Source organism: Ammospiza nelsoni, chromosome Z (genome assembly GCF_027579445.1).
Source record: "Ammospiza nelsoni isolate bAmmNel1 chromosome Z, bAmmNel1.pri, whole genome shotgun sequence".
NCBI classification, from domain to species: Eukaryota; Metazoa; Chordata; class Aves; order Passeriformes; family Passerellidae; genus Ammospiza; species Ammospiza nelsoni.
The window spans coordinates 57801955-57823833 of record NC_080669.1 but is presented as its reverse complement, the minus strand read 5'-3'; the positions used below and the strand labels follow the sequence as shown (position 1 = coordinate 57823833).

The 21879-nt window shown below is 40.9% G+C and overlaps 1 protein-coding gene across 5 annotated transcripts; it reads left to right on the top strand.

The window, feature by feature from the left end:
• The first annotated feature begins 4712 nt into the window (after positions 1-4712).
• Positions 4713-21066, top strand: ZNF131 (zinc finger protein 131). 5 transcript variants are annotated; one of them, XM_059493135.1, is made up of 8 exons: positions 4713-4742; positions 8335-8473; positions 9762-9863; positions 10834-10978; positions 12831-13194; positions 13297-13519; positions 16947-17077; positions 19381-21066. In XM_059493135.1, the coding sequence occupies exons 2-8, from the start codon at positions 8350-8352 to the stop codon at positions 20041-20043; spliced, it is 1752 nt and encodes a 583-aa protein (XP_059349118.1). In that variant the 5' UTR covers positions 4713-4742; positions 8335-8349; the 3' UTR covers positions 20044-21066. The 5 variants fall into 5 exon arrangements, with proteins under 5 accessions (XP_059349118.1, XP_059349114.1, XP_059349117.1 ...); XM_059493131.1 differs by having other exon boundaries at positions 12831-13519; XM_059493134.1 differs by lacking the exon at positions 4713-4742 and adding an exon at positions 5894-6029 and having other exon boundaries at positions 12831-13519.
• Positions 21067-21879: the final 813 nt, after the last annotated feature.

Genomic DNA, 21879 nt, shown 5'->3' with positions numbered 1-21879 from the left:
TCAGGCACTGTTTGAGGCGTACAGTGTGGATCATGTGTGATCCACATCAGGTGGATCATGGCCTTAAGAACTGAAGTGACACAACAGACAGAAGCTGGGTGGTCTTCCAGTAGCATGTGTGCTTTGGTAGCTGCTCGACCTGCAAGTCTAGAGAGCGAGTACTCACACAATAATCAGTGCAGTGCAGTCAATGTGACACAGAGCACACACTGTCTTGCACAGACAGAAGATGCACTTGATGAATGGAAGGTTGTGCCAGAAATAAAAAGTTCTTGAAGGGAAAATATTCTTCTAGAAAACAGGACGAATTCTAGGTTGCCCAGCTTTCCAACTTTTTATTGCACTTAATCTTATCTTAATTGCGTGTGGAATGACTCTCTGATTGTCTCCAGGTTCTGGAGTAAAGTTTATATTGAACATTTTATGCCCCTATCAACCAAACATAATTTCTCACAGCAACAGTATGATTCATAGGTCTACATTTTTGTAGGAAGATTACCTGGCCTGAAAGAGGAGTAATACAAAATTATCTGTTAATGTTTCTGCATGTATAATACATGGAAGTACAGTTGTGGGCTAGGTCAAATTTTTTTCTTACAATTTAGCTTTAGCCCCTTCCAGACTCTGTAGATTTTCACGGATTGTGAGAGAGCTTGAAAAAAGCCACCATATTTCAAATCCTGATGCACTGTGACCACTGTTGCTTATGAAAAAAACCCACAAAACAAAAATATTTTTGCAAATCAAGTTAAAGATTTGGCTGTGGAACATTTGGGTCATGTCTGAAGAGGTACTAACTAAATACATTAAATCTGTAGTAATAATGTCTGCATATGTTATTTCTACTAATGATGCACAATGCATATCCATGAAAAAATTGCCCAGTTATATGTATTTTAATAATAAATACAGATAACTTTTTAACAGAGGTTTTCTTTAAGATGTTGTCCAGACAAATCCTGATGGAGACAAAGTCCACTGAATTTATATGATCTTCCAACACAACCCATTTTATATTTATATGTATGGTTCTATATTATGGGATTAAAATAAAAAAAGTAGCTAAGTACTCTACAACTCATTTCTTTAGACATGCTTCTTGTAATCCTGCAGAATCCTATAGTTTATGAAACTGAGGGACAGTAAGTTGCTGGACTTGCTTCTTCCTCCAGACATTTAAAATTATACAAAAAAAAAATTTAGATAAGAACTAGAATTCAACTACCATCGCCTGCAGTGTTCAACAGACACTGATCTCCCTGATTTCACCAGTCAGCTGCTCTTTCTGGGGTCACAAAAATATGAAACTTGTAAACAGTAGATAAGATTTGGCATGGAGCTTGTATGTCAGCAGATAATACTGAATAGATATAAATGCACATCCTGTCCCAGTTGGACATTTCCTCTGAAAATAGATAACGAAGGAACAGGCTGACACGTTTGTGTCACAGGACTAAGGTCTAAATATTTTTTGACATCAATCCACAATTCTACACATTACAGCTTTCAAGCATTGCATTTTGTAGTTACACTATCATTTTTACTTCCATTAACTCCTTATATCTTCCCTTTACTCTGGAATGAATAAAGAAATAAGGAGGATTAACAGAACAGGTCTCTGTCAGAAGCACAATCCACGTTTATTTTCCTTTAAAACTTTTTAAACAGACACTGGTATTATTGCCCTCGGCATACCTATCAAAGGGGCCCCACAGAAATGTTTTCCTCTTGCATAACAGCACACATCTGGCTTGCTCTAGGCATGACAGCACAGCCTTCTCATGCACAGAACAAGTACCATGCGAGGGAGACGTACTGACTCGCCTAATATGGAGATTTCTCGCAAATGATTGATAACACTACAGGAATGAGCAGTTTATTTTGTAAGAATTTCTCTAATAGAAGAGACCAGTACAGGCCACATTGCAGCTACCTGTATTCTGCCAGGTCAATAATTTGGTTTTGATGTGGGAGATCTGGGTGTGCCATGAGTGCACAAAGGAGCTTTCAACACATTTTTGGGAGCCAGTCAGAACTGTCCAGCAAGCTGGATGTAGGTCAGAGGCTGCCAGGTGGATGGCCCTGCACTGGATGAGCTAATGGTCACTTTTGGCCTTCATATCACCTGCTTTTGGACAACAGTTATCTACTAAACGCTGCACATAAGCAGGCCTCCTTGATTTCACATCTCCAGTTTATTAATTCCTACATTTCCTCAGACAAAGAGGTGTTTCCTTATTAAAGAAGAGAAATATGCAATTCACAATTTTCTACGATTAATGTAGTACTCATTTTTGGCTGTTTGGTACTTACAGTTTCCCCTGGGAGAGGCTCACAATGCTCAGCCTGGACAGATGCTCTCAGCCCTGTTCATTGCTGCTGTGAGAGGCTGGAGCTAGAAGAGAACATCTACACTTCAGTAATTTTCCCAAACTCAGCTGAATTAATCCTGTATTAATTAAAATAATGTGGTATGCCCAGAAGACATACCACGTTATTTTAATTAATACAGGATTCTCTAGTGTCATTGAGGTGATTCTGGAAAAGGAAAAAAAAATAGGTAATTTTTAGGCATATAAATGGCTAATACAGATTGAACTAAAGCTATTGCTCAAGATCCTTTAGATGTTTGCTTAACATTCTCTTCCTTATGTAAATAAAATGTACTATAAACCAGGCAGTTCCCAGACTTACTAAAACTAATTTGCATTGTTTTGTAACATAGCTCTTGGAAATCTTGGAGGTAATACTGGGAAATGGCACACCCATCTCTGAGAGAGGAAAAGGAGAACATAAGAGTTACAGCTTAGTCAGTGTAATTTTATACTTGAAAAGCTATTAGGACCAAGTATGAACTGTTCATTTAAAACCTTCAACCTAACCTCACAGTAAAACTAGATGGAGGAAGCCATGGGAAAAAAAGAAATACCGCGGAGAATGCCGTGAGAAAAAAGGTAAATGGTCAGAACAAACCATACATTAATCAAAAACAAGCGAGACACTAACACTGGAGAGGTAGAAGGTGCTGGGATGGAAAATTTTAATTCTTGTGTTGTACCCTGCTGCAGTGATAGATTTAGCAATATTTCTATTTGGATTATAAACTATCGGAGATATAGTTCTTCTACTAAAAATTACATCTCTGCTAGTTTAAAACAAACCTTCATATATTTTTAAATGCAAGAGGCATCAATATTGCTTATCTACTGTTGTGTACCAGAAAACCAGAATGGGTGTGGCAGGCAACTCCTAGGCTGCAAATAACTGTCTGAGCAGACCTACTGACAAGATCAATAGTACTGTTATGTTAACAAGGCCATTAAGCAATAAGCACCATGGGAAAGGGATGGAGTTCAAAAACAAGTCAATTTTCAGAAATTAATGTGGGCAAGCTAATTAGAGCCACTGCATGAGGCTGCTCTTGTCTTGTCAGCTTCAGCATGGAGGCTGTCAAAGGAATGATCGTGCAGTTCTGACAAGTTAAATTATTATACTGGTTTATTTGGATGAGTAGATTTTCATCTCATGTAAGGACATGAAACATGGATGAGCAGGGGTCCCCTGAAGATTCCAGTGCAGAAAAGAAACGTGAGTTTCACACGGTCAGCGCTCAGGCAGGATGGCAGAGGGGCTGCTTGTAGCCAGTGCCGTGCACTTGCGGTCTCACTAAGGTGCCAAATAGCCCAGGAGCTGTGCTGGAGCTGCAAGGTGCTTCCTGGGCCTTTCTTTCCTCAGCCGTGGGGACCTGGAGGGGCACAGCAGGATGCCACAGAGGCTTGCTGGGCAGTATTGCACTTCTGACTTTTCAGCTTTTGACACTGCTTCATGACATTCATTTTTGACACAGCTCAATCTGAATTATAAAGTAACACAGTGTTATGGAACTGCGTGGAAGAGTGGCTGTGTAACAGAGTCAAGGGACATGGGATGAAGGGAATCCTGTGGGTATGAGTCCGGCCTGTGAGGGTGTGTGGGGCCCTAACACCTGCCCTTCAAAATGTTCTGCCATGCCAGACTAGGGAGTGCACTGCAGTGTAGCTGCAAAGTGCATCTAGAAGAAGAGACACAGGCATTCTTCATCAAGAGGAACAGAGTTGAACAACAAAGGTGATCGAGGGGCTGGAGAATCTCTGTTATGAGGACAGACTGAGGAAGCTGGGCCTGTTCAGCCTTGAGAAGAGATAACAGAGAGGGGACCCCATCAGTGTCTTTCAGTGTCTGCAGGGAGGGGACAGAGTAGGACCGGGCTCTGCTCGGTGCTGCCGAGCAAAAGGACAAGAGGCAAGGGGCAGTGAGAGGTGCACAAGAAATTCCACCGGAACATTGGGAAGAACTACAGCACATGTGACCAAGTACTAGAACAGATTGCCCAGAGATTCTGTGGAGTTTCATTTCACAGATACTGAGGAACTGTCTGGAGACAATCCTGTGCCATGCACTCTGGATGATCCCGCTTGAGCAGGGAGGCTGGAATACATGACCCACTCTGGTCCCCTCCAGCCCGACCCGTTCCGTCACTCAGTACCCGGCGCACCACACAAATGCACTACAACTCCCGGCATGCCCCTGGCCGCCAGGCCCCGCCCCCGCCGCGCGCGCGCCCTGTCGCGTGGAAGGTGAGCGCGGGGCAGGCCGGGAATGCGAGTCGGGATTGGCCGGCGCGCGCCTCTTTTTCCAGCGTGCCGGGCAGCAGGAAGCGGCGGCGGTGGAGCGGGAAGCGGCGCGGCGAGGAGCTGCTCACGGTGAGTCCCCGGCGGAACCGCCTCCCCACCCCTCGGGGCGCCGCGTCGTCGGGCCGCGACCCGGCCGGGAATTGAAAAGGGATCGATTTAATGCGCGCTTTGATGACGTAATAAGGACTAACGAGGCGGCGGCGCTACCGCGCGCCAGGCTGGGGCCGGCAGCGGTCAGGTTCCCTCTCGGGGCGTCCCGCGGGACCCCCGTGCCTGCCGACGCCACCCGCAGCGCGCCCGGCTCCCCTGTGCGCGGCGAGCCCTGGGCGCGGGCCAGGCCTTCCGCCTTCGCCCGCTCCGGGCACTCGGCGGGCGCTCATTGGCTTCTGCGCCCGGGGCGAGCGCTGCCCGCGCCTCGCGATTGGCGGGGATCGCGCTGAATGACACCGTCGACCGCCAATGAGGCTGCGGGTGGCCGCGGGGCGCGCGGGCCGCAGCCCGCGGGAGGCGCGCGCGGTTGGCGGGAGCCCCAGGTGGGGCGGCCGGGGGTGGGAGCGCCGCCTAGCGGGCGTTGTGCTCACGATCCCGGCGGGAGCGGCACCGATCCCGCGTCCGCGCTGCGGGCCGAGGGGCAGGATCGGAATCGGGATTGTGTCTGCGCCGTGCCTGAGCCGTGCCTGAGCGTCGGTTTTGAGGAGAACGTGCGGCAGTGTGCATGAGGAATTCCTGCTTTGCACTGGCCGGCCCGCGGCTCCCCCTTTGCAAAGATGGCGGTGCTGTGGGCCGCCGCGTCGGCTCCTGCGGGTCACCCGAGCTGCCCCGGCGCTGCCCCGCCCGCGCCTCTGGGACCCGTGTGAGCCAACCTAACATCTCGTGCCCGGAGTCCGAGCAGCTCCTGCTGTAGCCCAGGAGAGCAGCAATAATAGCATGTTTCACTGGGGCGGATTTATAAAAGCAGCTCGGGGAATCATATGCGCATCACGTGAAATGCGTGCAGGGTTACAGGCTCATAAGGCTCAGGCCGTATGTCGATGAGTCTTTCAAGGAAATTGCACAGACAGTTGAAGCGGTCCACTCTCTGTCGCTCATCTGTGAGCCCACTCATAAGTCGGAATTTGGATCGCTTCTGTCCATATTCCTCGGCTGCTTTATTTTCCCAACTGTACTTTTCGCACCTTCCTCCAAAGCAGTCACGCTCTTACTGAACATGTGCTGTTTTGTCAGGCCTTTTTGTGCAGTGTGACCGAGGTTTTTAAAATGAGAATGCTCAATGAATGCTGCAACAGCATTTAGATACACAGTAAACTCAGGTTTTTACTAGTTCTGTGCTAATTAATGAACTGCCTAACATAAATTGTATGTTTCTTACTATGTTTTGTAAGAATTCTAAGAAAGAAACTTTTTAAAGTATCTTGTATTTGCTAGGCTAAGGTTGCTCTATTATTTTGAGTTTTGGGGTGTTTCTTTTAAGATATCCCCACAGTCAGTTTGGAAGTAAAGCAAAAACCATGGGATATGAAAATCATGTGAGTTGGAGATCGAATTTTTGGTTTTAACAATTATGCTTTCAATTTCAAGTCATCTGCCCTTTTATAATGTGTCAAAAATGGGCATGAAGAATTAAACTGTGAAGTATGTAGCTGACACCTTCCCACATGAGATTTTATGTGAAATACCAGATGGTGAAAGAAGGGCAGGAATTTCTGGTTGTCTGTCTTAGACCCACCGTTACAGATGAGGTGAAGAGAATGCAGCAGCAGCATTTCCCCTCCCTTCCACATCATCTTCCCCTGCAGACTGGGCTCCTCTGCCCACTTGAAGACACTGGCAGTTGTTTCTGGTGCGAAATTCAGAATATGTAGAATTTTTTTAAGGAAGGATTTGCTTTGCTGTTTGATCTTTATGTGCTGTCAAGCCTCTTCAGCTAGAAAGGAGATTTAATCCATGATATAGAGAGTGGCTGACAAGCTCTTAGTAATGTCCAGGTGTTAGAAAAACAAATTACTTGTGGGTAAAATTGCCTTCTTAAGCTTATGAAGACATACTTCAGTGATCTCTGACCTAAGGACAGGCTAACAAAGCCTGGGAAAATGGGTGTACCACTGATAGTGGACACAAAGGATCTAGAATTTAGAGGCTACAGGGACATGTAGCAAAAACCTCAAAATAAGGAGCAAACTAATAAAGCAAACTTAGCAATTGTATTGGAATTGGCTCCAACTTGGTAACAGGTAATTCTAGCTGGGGAAGATTGCAGCAACCAACCCAAGAAACCCCCTGATCCCAAAGAAGAGGGAGGCTGAGCATGTGGACTAATTAGCACGGGGAGCAAGAAAATCATTAATCAGTAGAAGAGAGAATGCTAATTAATTACAGAACTATGTTACTTGTAAACAATGAACACTAATCCTTTTGCTTGCTAAAATGTATAATTAGCAAAAAGTTTTTATAGTTGGGTACTTGATTTGTGGAATTGCACGGGGCACCCAGGCTTGCGCAACTCTGAAATCACTAATCCGTGTCCCTTCGAATGTGTGTAGTTATTGCCTCTTTGCACACTAGATAATGAATCTGACTTTTGTGGGCAGTGTTTCTGTGGTTGATAGGATAGCAGCAACAGGTAGGGCTTGACTTCCCTAAGTAGTTGCTTCTGCTCTACTTATTGTCTTGGCAAAACAACTTTTTCGTGGGTGACTTTTTTCTGAGAGACAAGAAGTGTGTTTTGTGGTGTAAATAGGAACTCCGCAATTCTTATTTTCTGCAGCATTCAAAGTGTAAGCCACATTAGTGTGGGAGTTGAAAATGAGCATTGTTTCATGGATCTGAAATAATTTTGCCTGGAGGTAAATTTTTTTTGTGAAAAATTTGTGAAGTGCTTTTGTTGAAGCACTTGGATGTTCTGCTGAGGTTCTTCTGCATATGGAGCAGACTACTGTCTGCATTTCATCCACAGGCACTGAGTTCTGCTAGACCTCTCCAGGTCTGAGATCCTCTGCAACTCCCACCCTCAGCTATGTTCATTGTGTTAGTAAGGGAGGAAGGGCTGCCTCACTACAAGCATTATACATCAAAAGGCTGGCAAAGAATATTTCACTTTACAGAGGAAGAAGTGTAAGTAGGATGGATGAATAAGCTTGAGAGCAGATTAAATCCCTGGCAGTTGTCATGCACTCAGACAATAAAAATTGCTGCTGTATTACATCCCTATTATAGGAAGTAAACAGCTTGTGTTCATGAGCTGCAAAGTGTGACTTAAATAAAAGTTTAAAGATAAAGTTTAAAGAACTGTCTGTTAACCCATTGGATTGGTAGGATTGCAAGAACTGTATGAAGATTCTGAGATTATGCTGCAGTGGTGTTGAATGGGTAACTGTGGAGATGTTGCATCCCTGTAGTATTTGCTTTGAAGGTGGTAGGATAAAGAAATACCCACTTCGGCTGTTTCTTCATGTGTCCAAATAAGAATATTCCACTTCCTTAACTGTGCCATTTCCTACCTGTCAACTAACACTGGATAAAAAAGCAAGCAAGACAGTTTTTCCATTGGTTTTAAAGTCCTGGCCAAGTGCTAGTTAGTTCACATTTGTATAATAACCTGACTCTGCACAGTATTTACTGACTGGCACAGTATTCTTTCTCTCATACTACATTTGTTTTGCAGACCAGGCCTTTTGCCATGGAAGCTGAGGAAACGATGGAATGTATCCAGGAATTCCCCGAGCACTATAAAGTTATTTTGGATAGACTGAATGAACAACGTGAGCAGGACCAGTTTACAGATATCACTCTGATTGTCGATGGTATGTACAGGCCTGACAACTAGTTGGTATTGGAGAATTTTGAAAGCTGTGCTGGGATGCTCTTGGATTTTTCATGGTCACGTGTCAGATGGGGCTGTGAACCAATTCTTGGTTCTTTACCTGTGTGCAAGTTACTTGCAAAGTTTCATCATAGTGGTTAGTAATTTTGCTTCTGCTTTCCCAAACAAGAGACTAAAATGTTTTCAGATAGAAGCCCTCTTCAAAACTGCTGTGGTATATTTAATGTGCTAATGATTCCCAAAACATTGTTTAAATATTTTTCTGTGACTTGAGCTGTCTGACTGCATGCAGAGAACTTTTACAAATACTGTGTTTAAATAAAAAAAATCCCACACCTTGAAATAATATTTACTTCTCATAGCAGCTTCTCTGGTATCTGTCTACTATTTTAATGTTTTTAATGCATACTTTTAAAAGGGTAGAAGCACACACTTTTTGTACATGTTCTAAGAGCATAAGAACTGTTTTAAAAGGATGATGAAGATACAAGTGCTTATTATTTCCTTAGAAAAGGTGGTATGTAGTAGATCATTTAAGTCTGCTTCATATTCCAAACATATTTTAAAATGGATGAACACTACAGGGAATATAGGCAGTGTCCACTAGGACAGATTTAGCTGAAGGAGTTGCACCTGATCTTTAAAAGGAAAGCAGCAACTCACTTGAAGAAAAAGGATCGTAGAGAGTCCAGATTAGAAGGAGGTAAGCAAATGAAGAAAAAAAAAATATTCTTCAGGAACAGCCATGGTTTCACTGATAGTGCTTTTCCTGAATGTTTGCTCCTGCTCTGTCATTACCTAATCCATGTGTTGAACTCGGAGCTGGTTTTGTGTGCAGCTGTGTGGTTCTAATCTGTGTTGCTTCCTTTATCCCTGTACCACTGAGCCCCATGAATGTGCATACCTCCGCTGGGGAGAAGAAATACAGACTCTGAAAGACAGAAAGAATAGAGCAGAACCACTTTTGTTCTGTGGTGTTTATACTGGCGGTGGTAATAACATCTATCAGTTCGTAGGAGCAACAAAAACATGAGACATACAGAGCTGAGCCCAAGACATAGCAAGAAAAGTTTGCATAGAAATTTCCCATAATTAATTTCTTAAATATCTGAAAAGAGTGAGTGAGTGAGTGAGTGAGTGAGTGAGTGAGTGATTTCTCCAGCGGTTGAGTTGCAGAGATTTAGTGAAGTCAGCAATGTCAGCAAGGTTCTGTGTGGGAAGGGACAAGCCATGTTACCTTAAACCAAACTTTTTGTCTCCCTTTGCAGGTCACCATTTTAAAGCTCATAAGGCAGTTCTTGCTGCCTGTAGCCAGTTCTTCCACAAATTCTTCCAAGATTTCACTCAGGAGCCTTTGGTGGAGATTGAAGGTAATCTGACTTGTGCAAATAAAAGCATTCAGAGTTGTGTGTTCAAGCTGGAAATTATTGTAGCATCCTGAGTAGAGGCTAGTGCATAGAATCATAGAATGTTTAGGGTTGAAGTGTAGAATGATAAGATCGTCTAGGCCCAACCTCCCCTTCCATGGAAAGGCTTGCCTCCCACTAGACCAGGTTGGTCAAGGCCATATCCAGTCTGGCTTTGAACACTTGAACATGCTTGGTTATTGAAAGTTAACTTTCTAGATCTTAGTTCTTGAGTTGTTCTGAGACAGTTACCATCACTGGAAAGAAAACACCTTGAAGAAAAATCAAAATGAGAACAGTATTAAATATATTGGAAAGGAAAATGTGAGATTATGTGGTGCTTTGTCCCCCCTTCTTTCCCCTTATACATGTCCATTGAAAGTCAGGCAGACCCTTTATATGTTGTTAGGACTAGCAGTACTACACAAAAGCTTTCCCAGAGAAAAGCCATTCTGGTCAGCTGAAAAAGGCTCTCAGTGATGGCCAATGGCAAATGCCTTGGCTGGGATGCAAGAGCAGGGCAAACATGGGGTAATATTTATGTGATAGGCAGGGAGGAAATGAAATTCTTAGAGCAGCATTTCAGCCTCCAGGAATAGTATTTTTGTGTTTAAATCTATATATTACTGAAACAGCTTTTTGTCCATCTTATCATTCCTTTTATCTTTGTCATGGCAAAACTCCACAGTTGTTCCAGACTATGTTTCTCTAGTAGGTTTTTTTATTCCAACATGGGAGAGGTTGGAACTAGGGGATTATAAAGGTCTCTTCCAACCCAAACCATTCAGTGGAGCCATTTAAGGGTGTGACGTTTATGAAACCGGTGACTACAGTGCTGTTATCAAAATGGTGTGCAGGCAAGTGTGCAAGATTCATTGGGAAGATAAGGCTGCAGAATTGTTAAAGGTAACTTGTTTCTCTTGCCTGTACACAGGTGTAAGTAACATGGCATTTCGTCACCTAATTGAGTTCACCTATACAGCAAAGCTAATGGTACAAGGTGAGGAAGAAGCAAATGATGTTTGGAAAGCTGCAGAGTATCTACAGATGCTAGAAGCAATCAAAGCACTTGAAATCAGGTAAGCACATAAGCCTCTTTTTCCTTCCAGCACTGAAGCAGAGAGTCTCAATAAGGCTTGTGCAAGAGCTGACTGCCAGTATTTTGCAGTTCTGTTCCTTATACTGGAACCTCCTTAAGTTGTGTAGAACCATATGTTCTATTGTAACATACATTTCAGAATTACACAGGGTAAAACAAGAATGTCACATTCATTGGGCTAGAAGTCAATGGCAAGTGACATGGCTTCTGCATGTTGCTGATGTTGTAGGGCTGTGACTATGGTAGGTGATAGTTGGTCTGTGTGCTGTCTGATGGCACACACCTGATTGACAGCTGGCTGTGCAGTGACAATATGTCTCTGGTAATCAGACAACATTAACAAGTTTGTGCTTGTTTTAATTTCATGGTGCTTGTTTTGTTTTGTGGTGTTTAGATTTTGTGTAGCTTTCTGCTCTTCTGAGAGAATAAACTGTGATCTTACAACCTCTTGCTGTAAAATTAACCTCTCAAACTTCTTGAATGAATGTAACAGTTTTATCTGGGTTCGATACTCAATCAAATGGTGCTGCAGCATCTGTTATCCAGTACCAGGAACTGTAATCCATGCCAAAATCTAGCTTGAAAAAAGTGGGTGTCAGTCCCATCATGCTGTTTTTCATCCCCTTTCTTCCATTTCACTTCCATAAAGTACTCTCATGTTCTCATTCCTTCTGCATGCTACCTTAGTTGCTTTTGGTATGTGATGCAGGAGCTCCTCGCAATGTGCCTGTGATCTGGTAGACATCAGAAATCCAGGCTATATGAAACTGGGTTTAGCTGCTCTGTGTTCCTGTGTGTGAATAGACTAAGGTGCCATTTATAATTTGTAGCCTGCATTACACATTAGTTACACATCTGACAATATGACTTGGAGATACTGGGCAGAGTCTTGTCTCTTGTTACTAGAAAGCCTGGAAGTGACAGGAGTGCATTACATGAAAGGATTCATCATGGTGCAGAAGAAGGGTAAAATCACAGCTTACTCCAGTCAGTCTATTTGATGGGAAGACAGCCACTTATTTTTGAAACTGATGATCAGTAGTAAAACCTCCAACACAGTAGTGCTGTGGATGACTGTGGATGAAAGCATTGACCCACTCAGCTGTGTCTGTGTTTGAGATGCTATGCCATCTCTGACATTTTGGAGGAAGGGGGGATTGTGTGTGCTTTATGCAGACAGAACAGCACAGAACTGAGAGGGTTGTGTTTAAGACCAGAAATTAAACTAGAATACTCCTTTCACATCTTTTTTTTTAATGTCAGCAATTAGTAGTGTGCCTTCCCGAATTATGGGATGTGTTAACGCTTGCGTGTATTAGCATCATGTGAAGTCACAGCTAAAGTATTTTCTGACAAGCTCTAAGTACTGCTTGCAGTTGCACACAGTCCAGAGGTGAATGGCATAGGAGGGACTTAAACCTTATTTCTGAGTAGGCAGGCCAAAGAATTAATTATTTTAGAGGAGTTTTCTTTCCAAGTAGAGAATTTCACAAATTTCTAGATAAGTCATTAGGTTAACTGCCTTTTCTTCTTCCTAGATGCTTTGTATCATTGAAGCAGAGCTATTTACATTAAATACTTTAAAATATTTTATCAGCTTTAACAATGTTATTTTACTGCACTAAGGAGTGTAGATTAAGGACAAATTAGCTCCTGTAGCCAGTTCTTCCACAAATCAGATTATATGTCTGATGTGCACACAGATAATGTGGTCATCATTCAACTTCAAGAAACAGCTCAGGGAGTGTTGGATGCAGAACCTAGATTACTAGACAGGAATTATTATGTCATTGTTAATTGATCTTAACCGTGTTTATGCAAATGTTTTTCAGGAACAAAGAAAATTCATCACCCTTAGAATCAAATGAAGCACAAGGTAAAAATAAACCAAAAAAGAGGAAGATTGCTGAAACCTCTAATGTTATCACAGAAACACTGCCATCTGCAGAATCAGAGCCTGTTGAAATTGAGGTGGAGATTGCTGAAGGGACGATGAAAGTGGAGGATGACAGCATTGAAACTCTTGAAGAAGTAGCTTCTGCAGAGCAATCCATAAAGTACATACAGACAACAGGTACATCAGATGAATCTGCTTTGGCTCTTTTGGCAGATATCACCAGCAAGTATCGTCAAGGAGAGAGAAAATGCCAGATGCAAGAAGAAGGTGATAGTGCAACTGACCCCTCGTGCAAACAGGTAGAAGGTATTGAAATTGTGGAACTTCAGCTGTCACACATGAACAATTTATTCCACTGTGAGAAATGTAACCGTTCATTTAAATTGTTTTACCATTTTAAGGAACACATGAAAACACACTCTACTGAGAATTACAAATGTGACATATGCAATAAAAGATACCTACGAGAGAGTGCTTTGAAACAGCACCTCACCTGTTACCACCTTGATGAAGGTGGTGCCAGCAAGAAGCAAAGACCTGGCAAGAAAATACATGTATGCCAGTACTGTGACAAGCAGTTTGACCATTTTGGGCATTTTAAAGAGCACCTTCGGAAGCACACAGGTAAGAACACTGCTACAGTCCTGTGCTTGTGGCCTTCCTTCTAGTATTTTGGGCTTTTGCATGTTTTGGGGAAATAGATAACATGCTGAAGAAAATCAATGAGCTATGAGTGCTAGAAATACTTGGCTTCTAGTTATAACTAAAATGGTGGTATGTCTTTTTGTTTGTTCATTGATTTTTTTGTTTGTTTTCCATTGATGTTGGAAACTTAGGGGATTGAGTCGATTAAAAATAGGCACCTAAAACCAGAAAGTAGTAAAGAAAGTTCTCTATCAAGTCTGTTAAATGTTAGAGATTTTTTTTTCAAAATACTCCCTTAAGTCATGTTCCTTTCCAGTCTAGAGAGTTTCTTTATCTAACAGAACTTCTGAGCAAATGCCTACATAAAATACCCTCAAAGAATTATGTCTTGTACCATCATGTTTAGAAAGTTTCACATTTGCTCTTGTCTCATCTATGATTTGAATTTTCTTGGTTAATTATGCAAAACTACTAAAACTGGCAAAACATTCCTAGTCATAATAGTGCACTTTTTTTACTGTGAAATCTGCCTCTTTGAAATCTGGGTAGCAAAAATCTTTTGAGTACAAAGTGACTTGTGGTCCTTCCTTCTTCTTTTTAGTATAGAAGATTGCATCTTCATGTCACTGAAAAGTCAGCTGACTGAACAGACACTGAAAATGACACAGAAAACTGAATGTAAAATATATGTCATCTTGATCTTCCAGATGTTTTTGTGTAATATGCCAGTCATGAGTCATAAGTAAAAGTTCAATGGAGGGTAGCAGCTCTATTTCTTTTGCAGCTTGTTATTGTTAAGGCCTTGTCATTAGAATGTCTTAATTTAATTAGAATGTATCTGTGTATGGGACTCCTGAGTATTAATATAGGGCAGTGTCCAGTCTATTCCCAATAGTCTCTTAAAAGTTCCTTTTATAGACAAGCCTTGGGAAGTCCTTATTCCCTGTAAAGCAGGGAGTGTTTCTCCATTATAAGCAATTCAAACAGGTGCTAAAAAATCAGCAGTTAGAAAAAACTATTATCAAAAAATACTTAGCAAAAATCTATTTGGAAAAAAAATTGTGGCAGATAACCAGAGTAATCCAAACTATGTAATACGTTCGTTGCTCTTGCAAAGAAAGTATTTTTGATTCAAAGCAAGGGGTGCAAAATAGCATATCGCAAGAGGTGCAAAATACTTACTAAATATGTATTGATCTAATAAGTATAATATATGGAATCTAATTACTTACAGTTTAACATTTTCAGAAGCCTTAAGCTTAAAATCAGAACGGATATCAGCATTTAACTGTGGTCTCCTAAGGAGAATGAAAAAGCTCCCATTCTGTTACATGCTTTCTAAATTCTGAGTTCTGTACAGCACTGGTTGAATGCTAAAATGAACTTGAAAGGCCTGTGAGAAAATGTCCTAAAATATTTTGTCCTGTTGTTGTTCAATCACTATAGCAGCAATTACATTGAAATAGCAGTGGGGCAGTAATTGGTTGATAAAATGGCTTGGGTTGGAAGGGACCTTACCTATCACTTAGTTTGAACCTCTTGGGCCATGGGCAGGGTACCTTCCACTAGACCAGGTTGCTGCGAGCCACATCCAGCCTGGCCCTGAACATTTCTCATAAAGAGGATAACCACAGCCTCTCTGGGAAACTTGTTCCAGTGCATCACCACCCTCTGAGAAAATAATTTCTTCCGAATATCTAATCTAAACCTATTCTGTTTTGGCTTAAGGCCATTCCACCTTTGTCATTATCACTATTCTCTTAAAAGTCCCTTTCCAGCCTTCCTGTAGACGGCCTATAGGCACTGGAAGGTCCTCATAGACCTCCTTGAAGCCTTTTCTTCTTCAGGCTGAACAATCCCAAGGCTTTCAGCCTGTCTTCACAGCAGAGCTACCAGGAGGATCTGCTCCATGATTTTTAGGGCACGGAGGTGAGACTGACTGGCCTGTAGTTCCCCAGCTCTTCTTTATGTCCCTGTTTTGAAAGGGTTGTGCTTCTGCTTCTCCAGTCATTTTGAACTTCACCAGACTGCCACACCTCTAATTTATGATAGTTGATTACCAGCTTCCTTACCAGCTCTCTCAAGACCAGCAGATGCATCTCATGAGGTCCCATGGACTTCCTTTTTGTGTTTGAGTTTGTCCAAAAGCTCTTTGGTCATCCACGCATGCTCTGTAGAATCACAGAATTACAGAATGGTTTGCATTGGTAGGAACCTTGAAGATCATCTAGTTTCAAACCCATCAACTAACCCATGATTTTTGACCTGCCACACTGAAGGCAGTTTAGCATCCTCTGCGTTTCTTGTACTATACTCACCAAATATGTAGCATTTTGTAACCATTGAGGGGAATGTTCCCACCATTTAACATCTTTTTGTAGCTTTCAGGTGTATAAGTGACACTTCAGCTACTTGTGAATTTCTTTTGAAAAGCTAATTAGGAACTTGTAAATATTTTTGAAGATTGTTTTTCCACTGCAATGTCCAATAAGTATTGCATGCCTGAAAATGCATGCTTTTAAACTAGCTAGGATTGATCCTCATGGTTTCCCTGAAATGGCTCAGCCTCTTTTGGAGTTCATTATCTGTTTGTTTCAGTAGTGGTGTACAGGTTATTACAGCCTTTCAGGGGAAACACACTCTTCTAGGTTTTTTTTGTAATTTAATTTGCTTGAATGTCATTGTGTTTGTGCATGGTGCAACATCCTTTGTTCATTACCACTTGATGACAACATAGTACCTTGGATGATAAAAAGACCTACTTTCAGCTTCCCCTGCTGTTGTCCTTAACTGGCTTCTATGTTTGACACCATGGTTGAAATGGCCAAACTGAGAGGAATTTTTATGTTGCTTGTGCCCATTTATGTCCCTCTGTGCTTTCTGTTCCATGTATTTTGGGATGCAGGGTTTTTTTTGTTTTAGTATTGATGCACTGTTATTTCACAATCACTCTGTGCCGGCTTTGTTTTCTGGAGCTCAGTTTCAAGCATAAGCTGTTATTACTGAAAATAAAAGCTTGTACTATTTAAATTCTTCCTTCTTTAGTATGTCACTTTGTGTATTGACTTATGTTGATTCTTTAATTGTAACTATTATCAGATGAAAAGTGTGAAATAAAGTGTTTTAAATATTTTACCAGAATAGTAATATAATTTCCACAAATACCTTAAAAGCTACTGGTAATTGTTACGTTGGTTTCTTCTAAATGAGACTTATGAATCTACATCAGCTTTTTGCCCATTTATATTCAATTTTCATCTCTTTTTCTGCAGAATAATCCCGTTGGCCACATCTTTACAGTGCATTTACCAACCTAGATAAGAGAGAAAGAGAGGAAGAAGAGCGACCTGAAAGAAGACTGGGTGGTTTTATACACTTATACAAATCCTTGTATCTGTCTCAACAGGTGAAAAACCCTTTGAATGTCCAAACTGCCATGAACGTTTTGCTCGGAATAGCACACTGAAATGTCACCTGACAGCCTGTCAGTCTGGAGCTGGTGCTAAAAAGGGAAGAAAGAAGCTGTATGAATGTCAGGTAGGTAATGGAAATAGGTTAGGTGCCTCCCTCCTTCAAGGAGCATGGGAGGACTGAACAGGAGAGGCAATGAGAGTGGCTTATGTCTCTAAGAGCTACTTCCGTAAAATAATATTGAATCACAGAATATGGTGGTTTGGGAGGGACTCAAGGATTGAGTCCGACTTCCAGCCTTGCACAGGATACCCCAAGTCACACCCTGTGCCTGAGAGCATTTTCCAAACGCTTCTTGAGCTCTGTCAGGCTGGTGCTGTGAGCACTGCCCTGGGGAGCTGTTCCAATGCCCAAACACCCTCTGGGTGAAGAACCTTTTTTGATATCCAGCCTAACCTTCCCCTGGCTCAACTTCAGGCCATTCCCTCAGTCCTGTCACTGGTTACCACAGAGAAGAGATCAGTGCCTGTCCCGCCTCTTCTAACGAGGAAGTTGTAGACAGTAGCGAGGTCTTAGGATCACATTCAAACACAATATGCAGATAAATCCTCACATCTAAGTATCTCCATTTAAAATTTGGAATACTGATGTGGAGCCTTATAATACTTAAAATTGTAGAGATTCTTCTGAGTATGCTGCATTTTATATTTGCTTCTTTTTCAAGATTCTTGATACACTGACCTAGGCCTTTCCCACTTCTAAGCATGCTTCACAAAAAGTAAAGCCCAAAGTAAAGTCCAAAATGCAAATTATTGTTTAATTTCTTGTTCTGTTATTCTCTGTTTGATACAAAACATACTGATTTTGTCTGGAAAGTAATTCAAATTTATTATGGCAGTCTGTAGTATTTTTTTAAGCAAAATAAATGCTGTAGAAATTGCTAGGGTACTTGGTCACTGTATGTAACTGACATCTGAAAAACTGTTGAGATAAATCTTACTTCACTTTTAAAGAGCTGATTCAAGTCATAACTCATTTTGTAAACTTACTCATCCTCTTACAGATCTTGTGAATGTGGATTTGTGTCCCTTTAGCCTGCAGAAACTGCAGCAATTCTTGGATGAATTTTTAGTTTTTCTCTTTAGAACTAAATTTGAACAAATCTTTGTTCACTGAACAAAGATGAAAAAAAGTTGTGCTTTCTTGATGAGTCCTTTTGTGCTCTTCAGGTGTATGCCTTGAAAACTGAATTAGATTCTGTGTGACAATAACAGTAATTGTGTGCCTGGGCATTGCTGATAGTCATTACCTTTATGTATGACTAAGTAATTCTCAGTGCTTATCTATAATATTAGTATTTTAAAAACTGTATGTGTAATCTCTTTCTGAAATGTGAGCCTGGGGGAAAAATGTGTGGCAATAGTATTACAACCCCTTTTAGCTGACTTCAGCAAAATGGAGATACTTGTCTTGACCACACAGACCTACTCTTGAGTTAATTCTGTTAGATACTCCCTCCATCACCTTTCTGTGCAGTTACTGAAAATTATGAAGAGTTAGAAGATCCTGTTTCAAAACTGTTTGTCAACAGTGAAGGGATGTTAATAAGAAGGGATGTTATTGTTGCTTTCTACAGCGAAACACATTTCCATGGACAAAGACTCCTGAGCCTGTGGGTGTTTTTACTCCAAGCCTGACTCCACCCCACTCTTCTGTCTCCTCTACCTGCATCTCTTTAATTTCTGCAGTCTGTGTGTTGTTTTCCAGCTATTTACCTCCAGTGCCAGCTGAAGAGAAGGGAGCTCATGTGCTTTGTGAAAACAGTATGTCTGATGTTGAGGCAGTACTTTTGGCTGGAAGAGAATGAGAGGGATGGAGTTTTAAAAGTTTTATCTGCTGAAAAAATTCAAGTGGGTTTTTTTTGAATCACAAAATGTGAGAGTTCAGCCTAGCCTGTTAAACCTCACAATGTCATGAGCAAGTGAAAGCTGATAAGGAAAAGTTGTTCAGTAGTACTGCATCTAGAATGTCAGTAAAACAACAGTCTGCATTACACTTTCAGTGCACCCTATTAATGCATAAATATTTTTACACTCAAAACTCTAGTAGCAGACATGTATTGATTGGGGTATGATACTTACATGAATATCAGATGAGAAAACTTTCAAATGCTATGCTGACTTGTGAATTTTGTAGGTATCTTATGCATGGACAACTCAAAATAGATCACCATTCTTAAAAAAAGAATAAATAAATATCAAGTCTTCTGTTCATTTGAAGCTTTCTTGTCAGCTTTTACCTCTAAAATGTATGGTTTTTGAATCCAAGTAGCAAGAAGCTATACAATGTGAAGCCATGATCTCAGATAGGCACTGTATTTTGTGACATTCCTGTTGGCACTCTTTAACACGCTGTATCTTTTGTTTCAGGTTTGTAACAGCGTATTTAACAGCTGGGATCAGTTCAAAGACCACTTGGTAATACACACTGGTGACAAACCCAACCACTGCACCTTATGTGATCTGTGGTTTATGCAAGGCAGTGAGCTGAGAAGGCATCTCAAAGAAATGCACAATATTTCAGAACTGTTAGTAACAGAAGAGGTTCTTCCAGTGGAAGCTATGGAAGCTGAACCAGTAACGTCAATGACTATAATAGAACAAGTTGAGCAAGTGCATGTCCTACCAGTAATTCAGGTACAAGTGGATCCTGCACAGGTAACAGTGGAACAGATGCACCAGGATCTCATACATGACAATCAAGTGAAAGGCACACAGATGGAGGAACTACAGGAACAGGTGCAGATTAGTTACCTGGAAGTTGAACACATTCAGACTGAACAAGGTGCTGAAGTTCATGTGGAGCAGTTACATGTCGAGCATGTAAATCAAATACAGATGGAAGAAGTACAGGCAGAACTTATAGATGGAACAGACCTTGAACAAGTAGAATATCAAAGTGTTGATCAAGGAGAAGCAGAAGAAAAGGATCATAATCAAGCAGATGATGCAGATAAGGAACATCATGAGCAAGCTGAAGACTTAAAAACACAACAATTAGGTGATACACAAAATGCAAAAGTGGATGAGTAGGACACGTAATGACTCTGCAGTTTTAAGAATTAAATACCAAATTATTTTTGTTAACTTTTACATTGGTTTTTGAACAGTCACTGGTCACCTTTCCAATATGCTGTCCATAAGGAGCTGGACAAGTGGACCAAAATTAGCTTTCTTCATGTACAATTAAACTTCTCTTGTAAGTGAAAAATACTTCCCCATTCATGTAGTGCCATGAAACAGAAACTACCACAAGACATGGACAACTTTGTGAGATTTTTAGCAATGAACAGCTTGTATCATTGTATCATCACACCATTCCTGGGCTTATGTAAAAATAATTTCACCTCTTTTCCTCTTGCAGTAGAGGCAAAGTCTTATATAAATTTTCAGGATGTCTGTGGCAGGAGAGTCAGTAAAATCTGAGGGGTTCTGCTGTAAGTGGCAATTACGTACCTGTGAATTTTCGGATCTTAACTTTCAGGCTGGGCTAAAAGCACTGTTGCTGGAGGTCTCTGAGCACAAAAGTCCTGTGCCTTTTCAACACTGAATGGTTAAATTTCCACAAAGTTTCTAGAGTTTTTGAGAACTTAGTTCTGTGAAAGGCAGTGTAGGTAATGTTATAGTGCTTTATATTTTTGCTTGAAATTGCTGGTTACTGATTTTCTTTTTGCATTAAATTTAGAGGTGGGGGGCTGAGGGAGGGAAGAGACTTCACTTAGAGGCAGCAGGACATGCTAAATGGGACACTTAAAAATAGGAAGAGCTTGCTATAGTCTGTGATAAACATGATTTGGAAAAAAGCTACAAGCAGGTTCTTCTTGTATAAATAATCATTTTTGAAAATGAATATGTTTTAAACATAAACAGAGACTTGTCTATATGGTATCAGGTTCTTGTTTTTTTTTTTTTTTAATTAAATTCTGACACTTGACAAAAAGATGTGCTAAGCATAAAAGTAAAAGCCATAGGTATGAGTGCTAAACTGTGGATTGAAAAGTAGAAATGTAAATAGTTTAATCAATATTAGAAAATAAAACAATACCAACCATTAAATGTTGCATTATTTGTTTCATCCAATATATTAGAAACAACTGAATGACTGGCAATTAAGTGCCAAGTTCCAGTGTTAAGGATCAATCTCATTTTTAATATGATTAATAGCTTTTTATTGTAAAGTTAAAATCTTTTAGAAAATGCTTGTTTGGTCAAGGATGTTAAGAATGTCTTAATTACTGCTGGAGGTTAGAGGTGCTCGAAACTCCTGAAGAAATTTTTCTTCCAAAGCCTTAAATTAAGGGAAGAATTTTTGCAAGGACAGTCCCTACTCCTCTTCATAATACTGTAGATCTTAGTTAAAATCAGGCTTTTCTATTCTATCTTCAAATGCTGAACTGTTTCCTGGTATTTGTGCTTTTATTTAGTTTCATTCAATATTATTGTGTTTCATCATAGCCTTTGAGAAACTGTTGCAAAAAAAAACATGAATTGCAATTAAAATTTCAAACAATTTGACTAATGTAACTTGCATTTTTTTTTTAAATTATGTTTTGTGTTTTCTGAGATGCAAGTAATCTGTTACGAGATTCTGTGTAGGGGAAAGGATGTGGCCCAACGTTGATCATGAGAGTAAATTTTAGCTATTGTATTTATACCTGGCTTCTGATAAGCAGCTTGTCTTCTGATAACATGGAGGGGACTGGCCTGTTTGGTAAGCTGCCGAGGTGTATACCTTTTAGGTATAAATGCATATAGACAAAGTCTGTCTCGGTGGAATTAAAGGAACAATCTGACTGTGCATGTGACCAACAAAATTAACTTTTGTGTAGTTTTTTGTGTGGTTTTTCAGTCGAGGGTAAATGGAACAAT

Bases quoted from the DNA above. Each gene is read 5' to 3' on its own strand.
- ZNF131 (XM_059493131.1), top strand. From the start codon at position 8,350: ATGGAAGCTGAGGAAACGATGGAATGTATCCAGGAATTCCCCGAGCAC. The intron at 8,474-9,761 runs GTATGTACAGGC...CTCCCTTTGCAG, and splicing joins TATCACTCTGATTGTCGATG to GTCACCATTTTAAAGCTCAT. The intron at 9,864-10,833 runs GTAATCTGACTT...GCCTGTACACAG, and splicing joins GCCTTTGGTGGAGATTGAAG to GTGTAAGTAACATGGCATTT.